Source organism: Astyanax mexicanus, chromosome 7 (assembly GCF_023375975.1).
Source record: "Astyanax mexicanus isolate ESR-SI-001 chromosome 7, AstMex3_surface, whole genome shotgun sequence".
Taxonomy (NCBI): domain Eukaryota; kingdom Metazoa; phylum Chordata; class Actinopteri; order Characiformes; family Acestrorhamphidae; genus Astyanax; species Astyanax mexicanus.
In genome coordinates this window covers 25,514,210-25,533,148 of record NC_064414.1, presented here as the reverse complement: position 1 = coordinate 25,533,148, position 18,939 = coordinate 25,514,210, and the positions used below count along the sequence as shown (strand labels likewise).

Here is an 18,939-nt window from a genome sequence, read left to right as displayed (position 1 = left end):
GGCTAATAAAGAAAAAACCAGTTGTCTTCATCTTGCTTGGAGTATATTCTCTGCTGCGAACACTACCACACCTAACCAGCACTCACTCCACTCCTAAAATCATTAACAAAATGGTCCTTTCGAGCCGGATAGAGTGTTTACAGCAGGCAGGATGACGGAGTACCAGTCACCAGAGGCAAGACCACGCAGAGTTTCTCGTCAGCCAGCGTATTTAGCCGACTATGAGGTAGGACAGCCACTGAAAGCATCAATGTCTCATGCTCACATAGCTCAACATATACAAGAGCCAGAAGGACAGTCAGATGGGATGGAAGAATATATGTCAGCTGCAGGCACATATACTTTACCTACAATGAGTCAGACTTCCCATAGTGATGAGGAAATTGAATTCGGAATTGAATCTGAGGGCAGAAGACAAATAGAGAACCATGGTGGCTATAGCAGAGCCTTGGAAGAAGTTAAGCATACTCTTGATGCAGTAGATGGCGCCAGTGACCTGCTTAGATACCAGTTAGCTGTGCATGACCTTAAGCAAGAGAATAGACAGCTCTGGCAAACTCAAAGGGCTATGACACAGGAGCTCAGAAGACTGAGAGAGGCTCAAAACCACTTACAAACACTGCTGATGCAGAAACCTTCCACACCAAAGTTACCTTCTCCTGCTGCAGTGCATCCAGTCCCTAGTCCTAGAACCATCTATCAAAGGTCGGTGGTAACTGCTCTAAAGCCAGCTCCTCAGCCTAAACCCATACCTTCACCCAGGAAGTTTACACCAGTCATCACTGGTCAGCCAGCTGGATCTCCACAGTTGCAGATCCCTTCTAAGACTAGCCCTTCCCATGATGACACGGCACTTAGCAAACCTTTACCTCAAGTCCCTCTGACCACTACTCCTTTAGCTGCTTCTGTTCACACACCTGCCTTTAATCCTCAGCCTCACCTTACCCTGCCGTCCCAGATGGGCCAGCAGATCAGCGTTGCTAGGCAGGAGTTCTCCTATAGAGGTCCGCAGCCTACCATTCCAAACTTTTCAAATCGAGATCCAAGTGAGTTTGCTCGCCTTAGGCTTGCTCTGATTAACTTACTGCCAGAGGATAGTTCAGAGCTCTTCAAGTATCAAGTGCTACTGGATCATTTAAAGCTAGAAGAAGCTTACCTGATAGCTGATTCTTACTTGAACTCACCATCCCCATACTCTGACACGATGGCTGCCTTGACAGAGCGGTTTGGTAAACCTCATCAGCTGGCTCTTAACAAGATAGCTCTAGTCATGGATTCACCAGACCTCCGGCCAGGAGATACGGAAGGATTTGAACGATTCGCTCTGCAGATCCAAGCATTGGTAGGCCTTCTGAAAACCCTAGGTCCTGAAGGAGAAGTAGAATTGCAGTGCGGCTCACATGTGGCTAGGCTGCTTACCAAACTACCCCCTGACTTGCGAGCTTCTTTCCGGAGGCATATGTACAATGGAGAGAATACTGTCCACACACTACTGCATTTAGCTGAGTGGCTCAAGTTCGAAGCTTGGTGTCAGGACCATGAAGGTCAGTCCAAAGCCAAAAATCCTAAAGTCATGAGCTCAGGCTTCGATGGACGTAAAGAGTTTCGACATAGAAGCAGGCCAGCTACTGTATTCCATGGAATAGATGAGCCTCCCAGTATAGCAGCACCTTCTCCAACACTACCACCAAAGCAACCTATGATGAAAGCTAGCACTAGTAAAGTGTTCTGCCTTTACTGTAATAGCATTCAGCACTATTTGAGTCAGTGTCCAGCTTTCCAGTCACTTAGTAAAGAGCAGATCACACACTGGATTAAGACAAATAACCGATGTTGGAGATGTGGAAGGGCTCACCTGGCATCACAGTGCACACTTCGGAAACCTTGTAACCTATGCAACCGTATGCACCTTCAAGCTCTTCACAGTGTAAATGAGCGCCTACCCCAGACATCTCAACGTGCAAGCTCTACAAGTGAGACACTATATCTTGATAGGCCTGAAGGAAACAAGAGAGTCCTCCTGAAGATCATTCGAGTGCTTCTACATCATAAAGGTCAAAGCCTGGAAACCTACGCAATACGATGGCTCAGAGAGAACTATTCTGCTATCCCTAGCCACCCAACAGTTAAAGTTGAAGGGCCCAGCCGAGACACTGGCACTCAGAACCGTACGGCAGGATGTGAGTACAATTTCAGGGAACTCAGTCTCATTCAGAATCTCTTCTGCTACTTATCCTCGTAAGACTTACCTGATCCGTCAAGCATTCACCTCAAAGCAGCTGAGTCTAGCTGAGCATTCGTACCCTGTTGCTTCCCTCCAACAGAAATATCCTCATTTGGAAGGTCTTCCCCTGCAGCCTATTCATAAAGCACATCCTCTTTTACTGATTGGGGCAGACCATACCCACCTCATTACCCCTATCGAACCAGTTCGTCTAGGTCCAGATGGAGGTCCAGCAGCTATTCGAACCAGACTAGGGTGGACCCTGCAAGGTCCTGCCCAAATACTGAAAGAGCAGCTACAGCCAAGTCAGTGCCTCCACATAGCAGTCACTTCTCCAATGACCGAACTGTTCAGGAATGTTGAGAAACTGTGGCAGGCTGACGTAATTCCTTACCGCAGTGAGAAGCAGGTGACTCGGTCACGGCAAGACCAAGAGGCTCTAGACATGTTGCAAGCTAAGACTATCAGGGTTCAGGTTGATGGTGCAAGTTGCTACGCCACTCCATTGCTGCGTAAAAAGGACATGCCTTTCCTTCAAGCCCCTAAGGAAGCAGTGATGTTCAATCTCCAGGGTGTAGAGAGACGCCTGTCAAAGGACACAGATAGAGCAACAGCATACAATGAGGAGATTACGAAGCTAGAGAAAGCAGGTTACGTCCGGAGGCTGTCAGCAGAAGAAGCCACTACAGAGGGAGAATCATGGTTTGTTCCTCACCATATGGTTCAACATAATGGAAAAAAACGTGTGGTCTTCAATTGTTCATTTAAATTCAGAGGCCATAATCTCAATGACTACCTGCTGCCTGGTCCAGCTTTAGGTCCCTCACTCATAGGAGTGCTGTTGCGTTTCCGAGAGAAGCCTGTAGCAGTCAGTGGTGACATCCGAGGGATGTTTCACCAGGTACGTCTTCTACCTGAAGACAGGCCCCTGCTCCGATTTGTATGGCGCAACCTACAGAGTCACCTCCCACCTTCTGTCTATGAGTGGCAAGTTCTGCCATTCGGCACTACATGTAGTCCATCTTGTGCCATTTATGCACTTCAACACCACCTTATGGAGCACAGTGAACCAGGCAGTGACATTCGTTCCACGATGGACAAGAGCTTCTATGTGGACAATTGTTTGCGAAGCTTCCTGTCATCCCATGAAGCTAGTGAGTTTGTGGACAAACTTAGAAAGATCCTGGCTGATGGAGGCTTTGACATACGTCAGTGGGCATCTTATCTTCCCGAAGTAGTCCAGCATCTGCCAAAGGAGGCCCGCTCTGATAGTACAGAGCTATGGTTAGCAGAGGACAGGACTGAGATGCATGAATCTACCTTAGGCCTAAGGTGGCAGTGTAATACAGATAACCTTGGGTTCAAGCCCCGATCTGTTGAAAAGCGAGCACCCACCATGCGCCATATATACAAGGTACTAGCAACCCAGTATGACCCTTTGGGCTATGTTCTTCCATTCTCAACTCGAGCAAAGATCCTGGTTCAGCACCTGTGGGATAAACAAAGAGATTGGGATGATCCTATGCTCCCAGAGGATTTGCGGATGGCCTGGGAAAGATGGGAAGGTGAGCTTCCACTGCTATCACAGATTAGCCTACATCGGTGCTACATGTCTCCAGACACTGACCAGTCCTCCACTACCAGCCAAATTCATATATTCTGTGATGCTTCAGAGCAAGCATATGGGGCTGTTTCCTATTTACGCACAGAAGATACCGATGGGCATGTACAGTTGTCATTCATCATGGCTAAATCACGAGTTGCCCCCAAACGTCGCCATACAGTACCCAGACTTGAACTGTGTGCAGCACTGTGTGGAGCCCAACTAGCTAAGCTTCTGGAGAATGAGCTCACACTGAAAGTCTCCCGAGTTTCCTTGTGGTCAGATTCCACAACAGTGTTGTCCTGGATCCATTCAGAGTCTTGTCGTTTTAAAATATTTGTGGGAACCAGGATTGCAGAGATCCAGGAACTAACTAATCAGGGAGACTGGCGCTATGTCAACTCCAGCCAGAACCCTGCAGATGACTTGACTCGGGGTAGGACATTAGCAGAATTGTCTACTCCCAACAGATGGTGTCAGGGTCCACCTTTCCTGTTGTATCCAGAATCTGAGTGGCCTGTCATGCCTGTGACACTGCCAAGTGAGGACAAGGCAGAACAACGCAAAGATTATTTCTGTGGTGTCACAACAATCCTTCCTAACATTCCAGATCCTGAAATGTTTGACACTTGGAAAGAGTTGGTTGAGGCCACGGTGAAGGACCAATTAAAACCATCAGATGAAACCCGACAGCCAGTGGCAGACGACTACCAAGCTGCTGAATTCCTCATCTTCAGAAGCAATCAGCTGGAGAGTTTTCCAGGTGAGTACAAGTCACTAAAGGCTGGAAAAGCTGTCTCTTCCTCCAGTCGTCTACTTACTCTATCTCCAGAGTTTGATGACTCTTGTGACCTCATAAGAGTTGGCGGTCGTTTACGCAATGCTGAAAGTAAGATGACATCCTGTGTACACCCTATAGTCATGGACTCTCATCATCCAACCACAAGACTACTGATACAAGATTATGACAGCAAACTATGTCACCCAGGTCCAGAACGAGTGTTTGCCGAGATTCGGAGGCACATCTGGATTCTTAGAGGACGCGAGGCAGTTCGCAAATATCAACGTGCCTGCCATGAATGTCGGAAGTGGAAAGCCAAACCTGTCGTCCCTAAAATGGCAGACCTACCCCCTGTTCGGCTTAGGATCCACAAGCCTGCATTCTATAGCACAGGTATGGACTGCTTTGGCCCATTCCACATTAAGATAGGAAGACGATGTGAGAAAAGATGGGCTATAATCTTTAAATGCCTCACCACACGCTGTATTCATCTCGAGCTCCTGACAAGCCTTGACAGTGACTCATTTCTCCTAGCCTTACGAAGGTTTATCGCTCGTAGAGGTTGTCCATTTGAGGTCATTTCAGACCAGGGTACAAATTTCCATGGAGGCGAACGGGAACTGAGAGAAGCACTTGCAGAGCTAAGTCCTAAGCTCCAAGAACTGCTTGCGAAGCAGAAGATATCTTTCAAGTTCAATCCACCAGGAGCACCACACTTTGGTGGAGCTTGGGAGAGAGAAATTCGAGCAGTGAAGAATGCTCTACGCACCACAGTGGGCTCTCAGTCCCTCACTGAAGAGGTACTGTACACAGTGCTTGTAGAGGTGGAAGGAATCCTAAACAGCAAGCCATTAGGATATGTATCTTCTGACATCGCTGATCTGGACCCAGTGACCCCAAACCTGCTCCTTATGGGGCGGCACGACAGTTCACTGCCACAAGTAATGTATTCCCCTTCTGAGCTCACGGGGCGGCGGAGGTGGAGACAGAGTCAGGTGCTGACCGACCACTTCTGGTCCAGTTTCGTCAAACATTACCTCCCAGGACTCCAGACACGACAGAAGTGGCAATCAGACCCAGAGAACCTGTCATCAGGGTCCGTGGTTATGATTGTAGACACACAACTACCTCGAGCACTCTGGCTGATAGGCAGAGTGATAAAGACACTACCTGGACCAGACGGAAGAGTGAGGACTGCAGAGATTCAAGTGAAGGATCGACGTTACATTCGACCTGTTGCACGTTTAGTCACTCTTCCAGAATACCACAACAATGAATGAAGAACAGCTCTGGACAGATCAAATATGCATTGCATATTTGGGGGCGGCGATGTTAGGAAGGCCAGCCAGGCAGCCAATCAGAGACGTAATTAAGGGAATGAGCACCAGGTGTGTTCAATCTAATGGGGGAGGGGCTTCTAATTGGCTGCTACTTAGAGTTCAGCACACACTGTTTCAGTTAGGTTAAATCTTCCTCTTGTATGGGTTAGTTTTGGAGCTACCTTGGCTAATAAAGAAAAAAACAGTTGTCTTCATCTTGCTTGGAGTATATTCTCTGCTGCGAACACTACCACACCTAACCAGCACTCACTCCACTCCTAAAATCATTAACACTTCATAGTAATCTATTTTTTTAACACACTATATTGTACTTTTAAAAAAGTATCATCAAAGTTTACTTTTAAACATTTCATGAAGCATAATAATAATGTACTTGTAATATATTTTACGTAAATACATAAATCTGTTTACAGCATACATAGACAATTTTTTAAGAAACAATTAAGTATATTTTTTTCACCAGGGTTTTGTATTACCTACACTTGTAGCCCTTATATCAGACAAACCAAGTCTCCCTGAAGCTGCGGGAGTCTCCCGCATTTCGGCAGTGGCTCCCGGACGCCCGCGAGTCACATATAATCTCCCGGAATTCAGAACGAGCGCCCCAAACGCGCACTGCACGCAAACGCGCACACAGACCTCCCTGAAATCAACTTTTGCAACTTGGGATGTCTGTTATATGGAACAGGGCATGTAAAGGATTCAGTGTGTGGATGGGTTATGTGCAATCAGAGTGAGCATGCTAATGAAAAGTTAACGGTAATTAAGTCCCATTTAGAACATTTCTACTGTAACACTTCTCCCATTTGATTTGGAAAATTCCAAGATGGCTGCCTTCACAATAGTGATGGGAATTCTTTAGGCTCTTTTAGCTCCCAAGTGGCTCCTCAGAATTTTATCGCTTAAAAACATTTATTAACAAAGCTTGTCTTAAATTAATAACTAGTGTAAAAACATGCATATCAAATGTTTATTATACCACAGTTAGTTCCGACCCTGCAATGTGATTGGCTGAGAGGCGTTTTATGAGTGACAATTATTAGCCGATAATGCACTGTAACCGAAGCTCCGCCACACACAGGTTACCTAGCAACGATAAAGCACTTACCAACCAAATGCGATATCATTAAACACCACTGGGGGGCGCTGGATCCCATAGGCTCAGTGCAGAAATGCCATGTCTCCAATAGCGTCCAATAGGACGCTGTCCACACAAATAAATAAGCCCAGCGATTCGAAAAAACACATTATTACACACATTATCAGCCACCAATACCAGGTGAAGAGTTGTTATTATTAAAATAAAAGCTAAAATGTATATATTTTCCAGTTAATATGGGCTATTTTAAGCTGAATGTAAGGTGGACCCTTGTAAATCCGCAGGTCTCGCCGCTGGGGGGCGCCGAAGTAAACAAAACTTTAATTCTTTAAAAAAACATTTTCGTTCAATCAAACGAGCACTGGACTTAAATCTACACAGATTTCTCTCCTAAAATGTTTATTTGGGTGACTAAAGCGCTTCTGTATATTTACAGTACGCTTAGATTTCCACAATTGTGACTGAAATGGCCGATAATGCAGACTTTACAGCGCAGCTACAAGCAGAGCAGCTTGTCATATTGGCACACGACAACTGCATCACAGCAGTGCCAGTATGACACATTATAGCACTGCCTTGTATTATTGCTTAATTATTTATATGACTTTATTTTATATACCAACATGGAACAGAGAACTACAACAATACATTATAAAATACAAAAATTAAAGACCCACCTAAATTAGATGTAAATCTCCCCTACCTCCTATTTTAGTTTATGTTAGGATACAAAAACACGTTTTATCTGGCAACCCCGGGGCTCGCAGTCGGCTCTAGTACGTTCTGCGTTCGGTTGCTTAGTAACGAGACTCAGGTAGCTCTTAGCTGATGTAGCTCATACTACGATTTGTACCATAAATTGTGATGCATTGTGGAGTTTACAGTGCCTCAAAATTACGCTCTAATCCCACCTCAACCAAGACACTTTTACAAAAATGGATTGGATTGCAATGCATGTTTCAGTTCAACAAGGGAATTCCCTGCCGATTATTTTACATTTAAAACCATGGAAGACATGGACTTGTTTCATTCAGCGGTTAGGGATAAAAGAAAGATTAGGGATCGTTTTTTTACAACCCGGACATTTAAGGTGTTTCCTTAAATCCAACCATCATCAGAAATGAAACATCTATATTCACTATCAGTATTCCGTTGATTACTTTTATTTTTCTGCTGCTTGTCAGTAAATGTAATTTTTTTGTTAATATTAAAACTATTTTATTGTCTTAAAAAGTACTATGCTCAGTTTAAGTCTGTTTATGCTGTTTTAGTCTTGCACATGTGTAAGTGTACACATAAAGCCCACATATTATTAAAGCCAGTGCTCAAAGTTGAGGTTGAATTAAATAGATGAGTGATATTTTCTCCTTGTAATTATTATAGCTAATTAAGGTAGTTAGTTCCTAGGCATATTCAATTCCACTTTGGGGGTTCCCACATATAACCCATTAGGTTATACGTAACAGTATAAGTAAGTGTGGAAGTAAATCCCACGTAAACAATAATACTAACGTTATATTCAAGAGTAATTGAGCAATATGTATATATAATATTTTGCAGTTGCAATGTAAAACAGAGGGGGTTTATACTTTTATTAACACCAACCGCTCGTCAATGTAAGAATGCACAGCAAAATTATTTTAGCTAATATTCATTGATTAAGAATTGCTTGACACATCCATATGTGATTTTTTGTTCTAATTATGCTGAACGATTAAGAAGATTTTTGTAAATTATAAAGTATCAGAAGGCATATCCAACAGGTAAAAGAACCGGGATCAAATTTTGACATTATCAGGCAGCAGTTCTCTATAGTCCCCTCACCTTTCAGCTTGGTCGTACTGCCCCGCCGCTGTTCTCGAATGTGAGTAAACACTATATTATTGATCACACTGGGGTTATCAGACCTATCAAACTTCTTTACTTTTAGTGTCACAGAAACTCGTTCTCCAACTAAAGCATATTCACATCACTTATCCGGACAGCACTGCCTTATATTCCTACAAATAGAAGTTGAAACACACTAATAAACTTCTTTAGTCTTATTACTGTGTACAAATAATTCCACACCACCTTCGTCCCAGTCTGTTCATACAAACACATGCACTTAGTCGAGCCAGGCTTTTATTTAGCTGCTTTAAAAACTGATAAAATGCGAGAGGTGAACTCATGCCTGGCGTGCGGGCTAGCTGGGCTGTTGCTAACTAGGACCCCTAGACGTCCATATATCAGCCGGCTTAAAAAACCCGGGAAGCTTAACCAACGCCTATTCACAAAATCAGGCACAGCTCCAGAATCTACCCGTTCCATTCAGGTTTACTTTTCCTTTTTATTAAACTTACAATAGTTTTCTTGTTCCGTTAGACAATTATTTACCTGTTTAAAAAAATAATGAATAACTACGGTAATCTTAAAAACTGGACTGTGGCCAAATGTTTGCCTATACCACACGTATTTCTTATTATAATTTCTTATTTAAAAATATAATATACAATATTCAAACATACAAAAACACTGCAGCTAAGGTTGTATTTTTTATCACTTTTTTTTATAACTTCTCAGCCCCTCCCTAAGGGAAGAGTAGTTTTTGCTTCCTCCTTGAGACTTTGGCTTTTGCGTGCAGTGTGATGTATTTTATTCTCCCTCTCTCTTTCCTGTGATAACAGTAAAGCATGGCTACAGCAGGGAAGGTATGTGTCTTTCATTTATCCTGTATATTTTAATATATATTATTCATCTAAACGGCCTTCTATCATTATATAACTGCTTTATAAGTGCATGTGACTGTTATGAAATAGCAATCCTTTGAACAATAGTTATTGTGTCAGGTAACTTAACAGATGTACTAAATGCCTTATTACTAAATGTCTTATTAATGGTTTTAGAATGATGCTTTTGACTGTATGTATACTTGAAATGAAATGAGACTATGTTTTTTAGTTGAAATGTACAGTTATGAAAAACATAATTCTTTTTTATTCATATACAACCATCAATGTGCAGATTTTATAAACTTGAAAAAATGTCTATTTACCGAAATAATCATTTATTGAGCAAAAATATTGACATTCATTACTTAGGTGGACTTATAGATAGGGATTAAAATACTGTAGAAGTCGAAGTATCAAGCTTTTACTAAAGTGAAAGTACGAGGCTGAAGTTGGTTTGATATTCACAGCTCCAGATTCGTTTGGCTCCTTTTTCGCAGCCTCGTATTCCCAGGCAGTGTTCATGCAAACTCGCCTGCTGCGAGTCTCATAGACTAATACTGAGATATAATAAAGGAAAGGAATACAGCTGTTTACTAACGTTATAAATGTACAGTGTCATTAAATATTATATACACAATGTTCCATCACTTATTTTCTCCAGTTTCACTTACAACATTAATTTGCCGTTATAGTATAATTCTAGCTCTATACTCCTACTTAAAGGAAAACCTAGAGTTAGCCTGGCCTGAGCTGATTTTCTACTTTAAAATTAATTGGAAACATGGCATACCGAGCCACTGTGCACCAAAAAACGAAATAACAAAATAAGTCAGATGTTCCGGTGTGATTTTGAAGCACTTTTTATCTTATATGCACATCAGATAAAGAGTTGTACTCTCCTAATTTAAGGAAAACCTGGAATTAGTCCGACTCATATAGAGGACGAAAAATTACATTGTTTAGATAAATAAATAATTTTAAAAATAATTATAAATTATTAATGCATTGTTTATTTATTTATTTATTGATTGATTTATTTCTTAATTTAATGTTTTATTTCCATATTTCTCCGTTTATTTATTTCTGTTATACTGCATTTGTATGTTAATTAGGTAGGCGGTCCTGTCCTTGCTCTAAAGCAGGATTGGTCAACTGGTGAATCAGAAGCACCGCGCCGGGATGGGTCCCCCGCGCCCGTGTCCATGGCCATACTAGCGCTGAGCCGAACTTAACCAGCCATTACCCTTATAAACGAAATAGAAGGTGTTCATTTGGCACCTGGCTCTTAAAACCTGTAACTAGTGAGGAGGATAAATGGTTAGTTCACCTTTCATGTCTGGCGGCCCGTCATCCCTCCGCTGGGAAGTCGGCGCCGTAGCTCCGCGACTAATGGCGTGCGCTGGGCCCTTCTCGCGAATCTCCTGGGCTACGGTACAAAACCGATGTTCTGGTGTCATGTTGAAGCACTTATTTTACCTTGGTAAAATGATATATCAGATAAGGAGCTGTTCTCTCCTACTTCCAGGAAAACCTGAAATTAGCCTGGCCTAAGTTGATTTATACTCTAAAATTAATTTGAATGGTTTACCAAGACATTATAAACAAAAGAAAAAAATAAAGCTGATGTTGCACATTCCACTGATGTTGACTTGGAAATAGTCTGGCCCTAAAATCCTGTCTTTTTAGTGTATAAATTCAGCTCGGTGAGGCTAATTCCAGGTTTTCTTGAAACTAGGAGACTAGAGCTCTGAATGAGTTGTGTATTTGTTCTGGCCTAAGGTTAGTAAGTGCTTCAAAATAACACTGGACCTCAGTCAATTATTTGTGTGCACTATTGCTTGATATGTTATGTTGCCAATTAAATGTACAGTATAAAATCAGCTTGGGCCAGGCTTATTTTAGGATTTCCTTAAAACAGGAGACTATAGCTCTTTATGTGATGTTTAATTGGTTTGGCCCAAGGTAAATAAGTGCTTCAAAATCAAATCAGAAGATTATCTTTATAATAATGTGCACAACAGTATAAAATCAGCTTGGGCCAGGCTAATTCCAGGTTTTCATTGAAGTAGAAGTATAGAGCTTTCTTACTTCAGACATGAAACAATTACACTAGAACAGGAAATTCATGTTGTAAGTAAAATGGAAGAAAATAAGTGATACCAATGTTAGTAAACAGCTGTACTGCTTTTCTTCATTACATCTCCTTCAGTATAAGTCTATATGTGTTAAATGTAATCTGAGCAGCAGGTGAGTTTATGTGAACACCCCCTTTAGTTTGCAGTTGTTCAGTGGAGCAGTAACTGCGAATAAGGAACCAACTTTCACTGGCCAATACAAGGCTGGGAACAAGGAGCCGAACAAATCTGGAGCTGTGAATATCAAACTAACTTTAGCCTCATAGTAAAAGTGTAAAAGTACTGGTTTAAAAACTACTAAAAACACAATGACTTGAAATAACCTTGAATTACTGCATTTTTTGAGAAGTGTGGGGTCTTAACAGTAATTGATATATCATTCACTGAAGTTACGATATCACAAAACGCAGACATTACTTATCTTGCAAAAACTGTGGGTCAGCTGGAAAAGCTCCATGTGCAGCCAGAGATCAACTCCAGTCTGAACTCCATGCAGGCTAAACATATATGAACACAACCTCTGATCACATTTAAAGTCACAGGTTGTGTGTTTGTGTGTTTTAGGTGATCAAATGCAAGGCAGCTGTTGCCTGGGAGCCCAACAAACCGCTGGTGATAGAAGAGATTGAAGTGGCTCCACCTCAGAAGGATGAAATACGAGTCAAGGTAAAATTTGTTTTGTAGCAGGTCTTTGCTGCTTTGATGTCAGAACTGCAAATAAAGAAATAGAGCAGAAAATACACTTAAATGTTTATGAGAATGCAATTAAAACAAGTATTCATTACTCTTGCTCAACTAACTTGGCAGTGATGCCATGTGTAGTCCAAAGTGTAGTCCAAAGTTTACAATATCAACAATATGTCATAAATCTTACACCATAAACCAAACGTTTTCTTTCCTGCAGGTCGTAGCTACAGGTTTGTGTCACACAGACCTGTACCACCTATTTGAGGGGAAAGAAGGCTTCCCTACTGTCCTGGGCCATGAGGGAGCTGGTGTGGTGGAGAGTGTTGGACCTGGGGTTACTGAGTTCAAACCAGGTCAGGTTAAAATAATTTCTAAGATGCTTATAACATATATATTTATGCTTAAAAAGAGCACATATCTGTTTTTGCTTATGTTGTGATAAAACCGCACCAGATCAGCATACATTATCATATCTTACATTGTAAAAAAAGGGCAATTTGCTGCCAGTTATAAAAAGTTATATAATATACAATATAAGAGAGAGAGAGAGAGAGAGAGAGAGAGACCAGGTCAAATAAGGCAACCGCTGCTGTTCTCTGATACTGAGCAATTCGTATCAAAAGTTGAAAGATATCCAGGTCCTGATGCAGCAAAATGTTCCCAAATCATCACACTTTTCACACTTAATATAAAGTTTTTGGGCCATTCTGCCAAATCGGTGCCATTTCTGTCCCCAGTAAATTACATGTATAAATGTGTACACAAAATAATGTTAAAATCCATTTTATTATTAAGCATATTGTCTTGTACATTACCTAATTGCAAAAGTAAGATATGTAATTTAAAAAAATATATAAAACTATTTTGCATTTTTGCAATTTTTTCGTCATTGCAAAATCTGTGCCTTAAAAATATTGTTTCATAATAAATCTATAATATTTAAGTTAGAATACACTTTTTTTTGTGTCCCTGGGTTTCACTTATTCCTGTTACTGTAACACATTACCCCATCTGAAACATTTGGAACATTCTATAAGTCACATCTACAACAGGAAGTGACATCAGCTGGTTCTTCTGAAGACCATGCAAAGACCAAAATTAAGTTCCCTCATTTGTTTTTCTGTATATTTGATCTTATTTTAGCTATAAATAAGGAGGTCAATCTCAACACTCATTCCTGTTACCTAAATTAATTTTTAGATGTTATTTGTTTATTTTTAAAATACAAATTTTGGGAAAATCACTAGAATGTGCTCATGCTATTAGCATAGACATCATTTACCGATTTTCATGTTTTTGCTAATTATATGCTAAGTACCATTCCCTGTTCCTTTCATTCCTGTTACTTAAAACATAAAAACTAACAGGAACAAGTGCCATTAACAGGAGTCAGTTCCAGTAACAGGAATGAGTGCCATTAACAGGAGTGATTTTTTTTTTTCATAAATATCAATTATTTGAACATGCAGTGAACCATTTCTTAAAAATAAAGGCTTTCTTGAGAGAAAATGAAAGGAATTAGTGGACTTGCTGTTAAACGTGCTTTTTAAATGTCACATGAGTTTTGCAACCATCTTCGGGTTGGAAACCTTGAAAAAAATTAAGTAAAGCTGCCTAAGATTGAACTGTACATATTTTGAATAGTTAAATATATGTGTTATTTGATTCAGAGTTTAAAAAAAAAACATAAAAAAACAAGTTTAATTTGAAAGAGTTACAACAAGCAAATTGGACCGATTCGGTGGAATGGCCCTTTTACTTGGGGTCATTTCTAGTTCATGAAACAAGAAAATGGTTTACAGCAAACAAACAAGTCTACCTCACAACAACAAACAACAACTTTCAGAAAGGCCATGTCAGGGTCACTTGTTGTGTCAGGGTCTGAAAAGTAGACACTTCATGCTTAAAAGCCTACACTAATACACTTGTTCTTTCAGAGTGTTTTATACATAATTAGGTTTTAGTTTGAAAAGCTAGGTCATCCAGCTTCCCTAAATTAAATTAGGGAACAAACTCTTGTTACAGCACTGTATGGACATCGGCTAGCTAAATCGGATGTATTTTACTGTATAGTACTGTTGTTGGAAGAAGAACAAAAGAGTGCCTTTACTGTCATTATACTTCTATTGTACAACAAAAGTCATGTTGTTGCATATTCCAGCTTTAAACAGACAGGGTACAGGTTTTATGGGCCTTACTCAAAAGCTGTAAGTGCACAACAGTTGCAGCTTAGAGACGTGAGCATGTGAAATTTTATTGACAACCTCTGTGTGTATTTCTGCAGGTGATAAGGTCATCCCCCTCTGCGCTTCTCAGTGTAATGAGTGCAGGTTCTGCAAAAGCTCTAAGACTAACCTGTGTGAGAAAAGCTGGTAAGAAAATTACATTATTGCATAAACACTACAAACGGATAAAGACTGAGTTGTAGGAAATAATGTACTGGTTTGGCACCAAAGATATATTTCAACATTTTTGCTCATACAGTCACAAGTCATTTTAATTGGTGGTTAGATGTGTAACAGATCGCAAAAGTCATCTCAGAGCTCAAGATTCTGTTCTTGTTAGTCTTTGCTTGTTTTGCTATGTTCTGTTACTGTACTGCCCAACATCAGTTTTACACATTCTACAAATATAAGAGTTCATGTCAGAAATGTAAGAAATGCTGACTTAAAACCTAGCTGCTCTCATTGTCTCACTTAAAAAATAGTTTAGTAATAAAGGTAAAGTCCTTACAGGATAGTCTGTTCACTCGGTAGCCATCTTTGCAATCCAGCCGTGCAAAATGAAGGTCAGATTTTTGTTTGAAAAACACTTTACATTACTGATTTTTTTTTGCTTATTATGCCTACTGGTCTCCACATTTCCACAAACAGCAACCTTATTGGTTGGGTAACAGCTGTTTCCAGGTGCAACAACTGGTGGAAAAGGAAAATAAAAACTACTTTATTAAAAAATCCTTTTTATACTGTTGATCATGGTCACATAAATGTTATCCTCCTATTCAGCTCAGCTTTGACTGTAAAATCTGTTTTATTTACAGGTCAACTAATCCATGCCCTACGATGGCAGGCCCTGTCACACGCTTCTCATGTCATGGTCAGCCAGTCCTGCAGTTTGCGTGCACCAGTACGTTCTCAGAGTACACGGTCATGAACAAGATTGATTTGGCAAAGATCCATGATGATGCCCAACTTGATCGTGTCTGTTTGTTGGCATGCGGCGTCTCCACTGGCTATGGAGCTGCCATCAACAGTGCCAAGGTATGTGCAATGCTGCTGGTGGATGCATGCATCTTACTGTGAAACTTGCTGATCCTAAGTGTGTTATATAGTGGATTACAAAAGTATTTATACCCCTTACATTTGTTTCATATTTTTACCCAATCCTATTTCACCCATTGGCCCCACCACTTACGCTTACCCCTTCTTTTTGAGTATAACACTTCCAATTTAGTCTCAGTATAAAAACACCTTTTCTGTGAAGGCCTCAGTGCTTTGTTAGAGAACACTAGTGAACAAACAGCATCGTAAAGACTTTTTTGTTTGTCTATCACTTAAAATCTCAATAAAATACATTTTGGTTTGTGGTTGTAAGGTGACAAAATGTAAAAAAATAGAGAAGTCAGAGGCAGAAGCTCATTTGTAGCTGGATAGTTTGTGTTGTTCATCCTCTAGTTTTTCACCAGTGGCCACAGGATGCTGCCAACAGAACACTGCTGGTGGACTATTCTCAGTCCAACAGTGACACTAAGGTGTTTAAAAACTCCAGCAGCACCACTGTATCTGACCCACTAATGCCACTACCACACCACCCTCAAGTTAGTGTCACTGTGGTAGTGAGAATGACCACCACCCAAAAAATAGCTGCGCTGTTGTGGTCCTGTGGAGTCTGGACAGTTGAAAGGAGGGTGTTAAAGTATGCTGCTAATGCTCTGTTTCCGTGCACCAACACCATGTAAGGCATGTGTTCTTAATGTTTAGGTCAATAGGTTTAGTTTGTTTTATTGTGAGTGTTAATTTAAAGCAGCAGTCTGTAAAGATTTTTCCTATTCAATTAAAAGCAGTGTTGTTTAAAATGAATGCTATCAATGTCCTGACATGACAATTCCTGTAAAGTCGATGCTCTGTAATATATTCTAAAACAGAGTGGGCTGGTAGGTTTCTTGGATAGAATTGCTATTCTGTATTTTGATAGTATTCCACACATGGACAAAATGAACAAAATATTGTACTGAAATCCCCAAAAAAATTCTTACAGCAATTTCTTTACATTAACCTGCATTAAAAAACAAACTTCTGCATGCTCTATGCAATAACACAGTCCCACAATAGAGGTCTCTAAATCCACATATCCACAACATTTACAAACTGCCACTTTAACACTGTGTTGACTGAACACAACAATGCCCTGACACATTTCTACCACCATATTTTATGCATCCAGGTCCAGCCAGGATCAGTGTGTGCAGTGTTCGGGTTGGGTGCAGTGGGTCTCGCTGCAGTCATGGGCTGTAAGAGTGCTGGAGCCTCCAGGATCATTGCTGTGGACATCAATGAGGAGAAGTTTGAGAAGGCCAAGATCTTTGGTGCCACTGACTTTGTGAACCCTAAAGCACACAAGAAACCAATCAGTGACGTTCTGATTGAAATGACTGACGGAGGAGTGGATTATTCACTGGAGTGTGTGGGAAATGTTGAGCTAATGGTGAACTGCGTTTACCACAAATCAAATGTTTTAATAAAATGAATGTTGGTCTTTCTTACATTAAGTGTTCTTCTATGTATCTCTATAGAGGAGTGCATTGGAGTCATGTGTTAAAGGCTGGGGAGTGAGCGTGATTGTTGGCTATACAGATCTTCATGACTTCGCTGCTCGGCCCATTCAGCTAATTGCTGGGAGAACTTGGACTGGAAGTCTGCTTGGAGGTAAAAAATCTGACATTTTACACCTACTCCCTGTTCAAGGTGTGGTGCGATGCTCATTGCTATCTTACTCCACACCTGCATCATTTAAATAGCTACGGTGCTTATGAATATATTTGTATTGATGGGCGTGGTGGTCTGAAAGCGAGGTGTGTTCAGGTAAATTACTGGCATATTGCTATCTTGGCAGCAGAAAACACAGGTGCACCAGTGTCCAAAAACATCCTAGACAAAAGTCAGCGGTCAGACATTTATTCCTATTATGGTTTTGTGCATTCCAGGATACAAGATGAAGGATGACGTTCCAAAGCTTGTCCTGGACCACATTGCTGGTCGTATAAAGCTGGATGAGTTTGTGACACACACTATGAATCTGGAGCAAATCAATGACGCCATTGAGCTGATGAAGTCTGGGAAGTGGTGAGTGCTTTGTTTTCCTGCTCTTATGTAACCTTCCTGTTGTGTAATGGTCAGATTTGTTCTATTTAGATTAGAAAAATGGAGCTCATATAATCTCATTATCATCAGACTCCAATGGTCTTGTCCAAACTGAGCATTTTAACACATACAATAACTTTGGATTTTTTTTTATTAAATTATGAGTTTTTTCATCATTATAGATGATTAGATTACACTACCATATATGTCTAAAATGTTGAATGTATTCACTTTTTAATGTTTTTAAATGTTTTCTGTTTTACAGCATTCGTACTATCATCAATATGTCCAAATAAGAAGTCAACAGCAAGACAACAATCATAACTTTGTAAATTACACACACAAATCATTCGTTTTTGCTCTGTGCTCTGCTGGGTATTCTTTAGGTTGTAGTATTTTTTAAAATAAGATATTGCAATATCTTTAGCAGTATGTCATATGGTATCAATCGTACAATCTGAAATTGAAATAAATCTGCAGGTTACAGTACTACTCCTGTTATGCCAGTTTTTCATCATATTTTCACTGACAATATAATAAACACATTTGAAATAAATGTTTTATAAATCACTGCTTCTAGTTCACAAATTATGCCAATATTTGAATTCAATTTTCAGATACACTGGCAGTGATGGTATAGTTACTTTGAAAAAGTAATCCGATTACTGATTACTGATTACTCCTTTAAAAAGTAACTTAGTTACTTTATGGATTACTTGATTTTAAAAGTAACTAAGTTACTTTACAAGTTACTTTATTAGTTACTTTCAGCAGCTGCAGACACCAACTCCCGCCATGGCGCCGCCTTAACATAAAAAACTATAACCAGTTGGCAAAACTGGTTATAGTTTTTTATGTTAAGGCGGCGCCGTGGCGGGAGGTGGTGTCTGCAGCTGCTGAAAGTAACTAATAAAGTAACTTGTAAAGTAACTTAGTTACTTTTAAAATGCATTTTTAACAGCAACAATTTATCTCTATTAAGTTGAACTATTTCCTAAA

The 18,939-nt window shown here is 40.4% G+C and overlaps 1 protein-coding gene across 1 annotated transcript; it reads left to right on the top strand.

Moving 5' to 3' along the window:
- The first annotated feature begins 9,628 nt into the window (after positions 1-9,628).
- LOC103043775 (alcohol dehydrogenase 1) lies at positions 9,629-18,502 on the top strand. The gene is made up of 9 exons (XM_007237993.4): positions 9,629-9,737; positions 12,458-12,559; positions 12,798-12,933; positions 14,865-14,952; positions 15,621-15,840; positions 17,024-17,284; positions 17,373-17,505; positions 17,784-17,922; positions 18,206-18,502. Exons 1-9 carry the CDS (start codon positions 9,720-9,722, stop codon positions 18,234-18,236), a joined length of 1,128 nt encoding a protein of 375 aa, XP_007238055.1. The 5' UTR covers positions 9,629-9,719; the 3' UTR covers positions 18,237-18,502.
- The last annotated feature ends 437 nt before the right edge of the window (positions 18,503-18,939 follow it).

Bases quoted from the DNA above. Each gene is read 5' to 3' on its own strand.
- LOC103043775 (XM_007237993.4), top strand. The intron at 15,841-17,023 runs GTATGTGCAATG...TTATGCATCCAG, and splicing joins CTGCCATCAACAGTGCCAAG to GTCCAGCCAGGATCAGTGTG. The intron at 17,285-17,372 runs GTGAACTGCGTT...GTATCTCTATAG, and splicing joins TGGGAAATGTTGAGCTAATG to AGGAGTGCATTGGAGTCATG.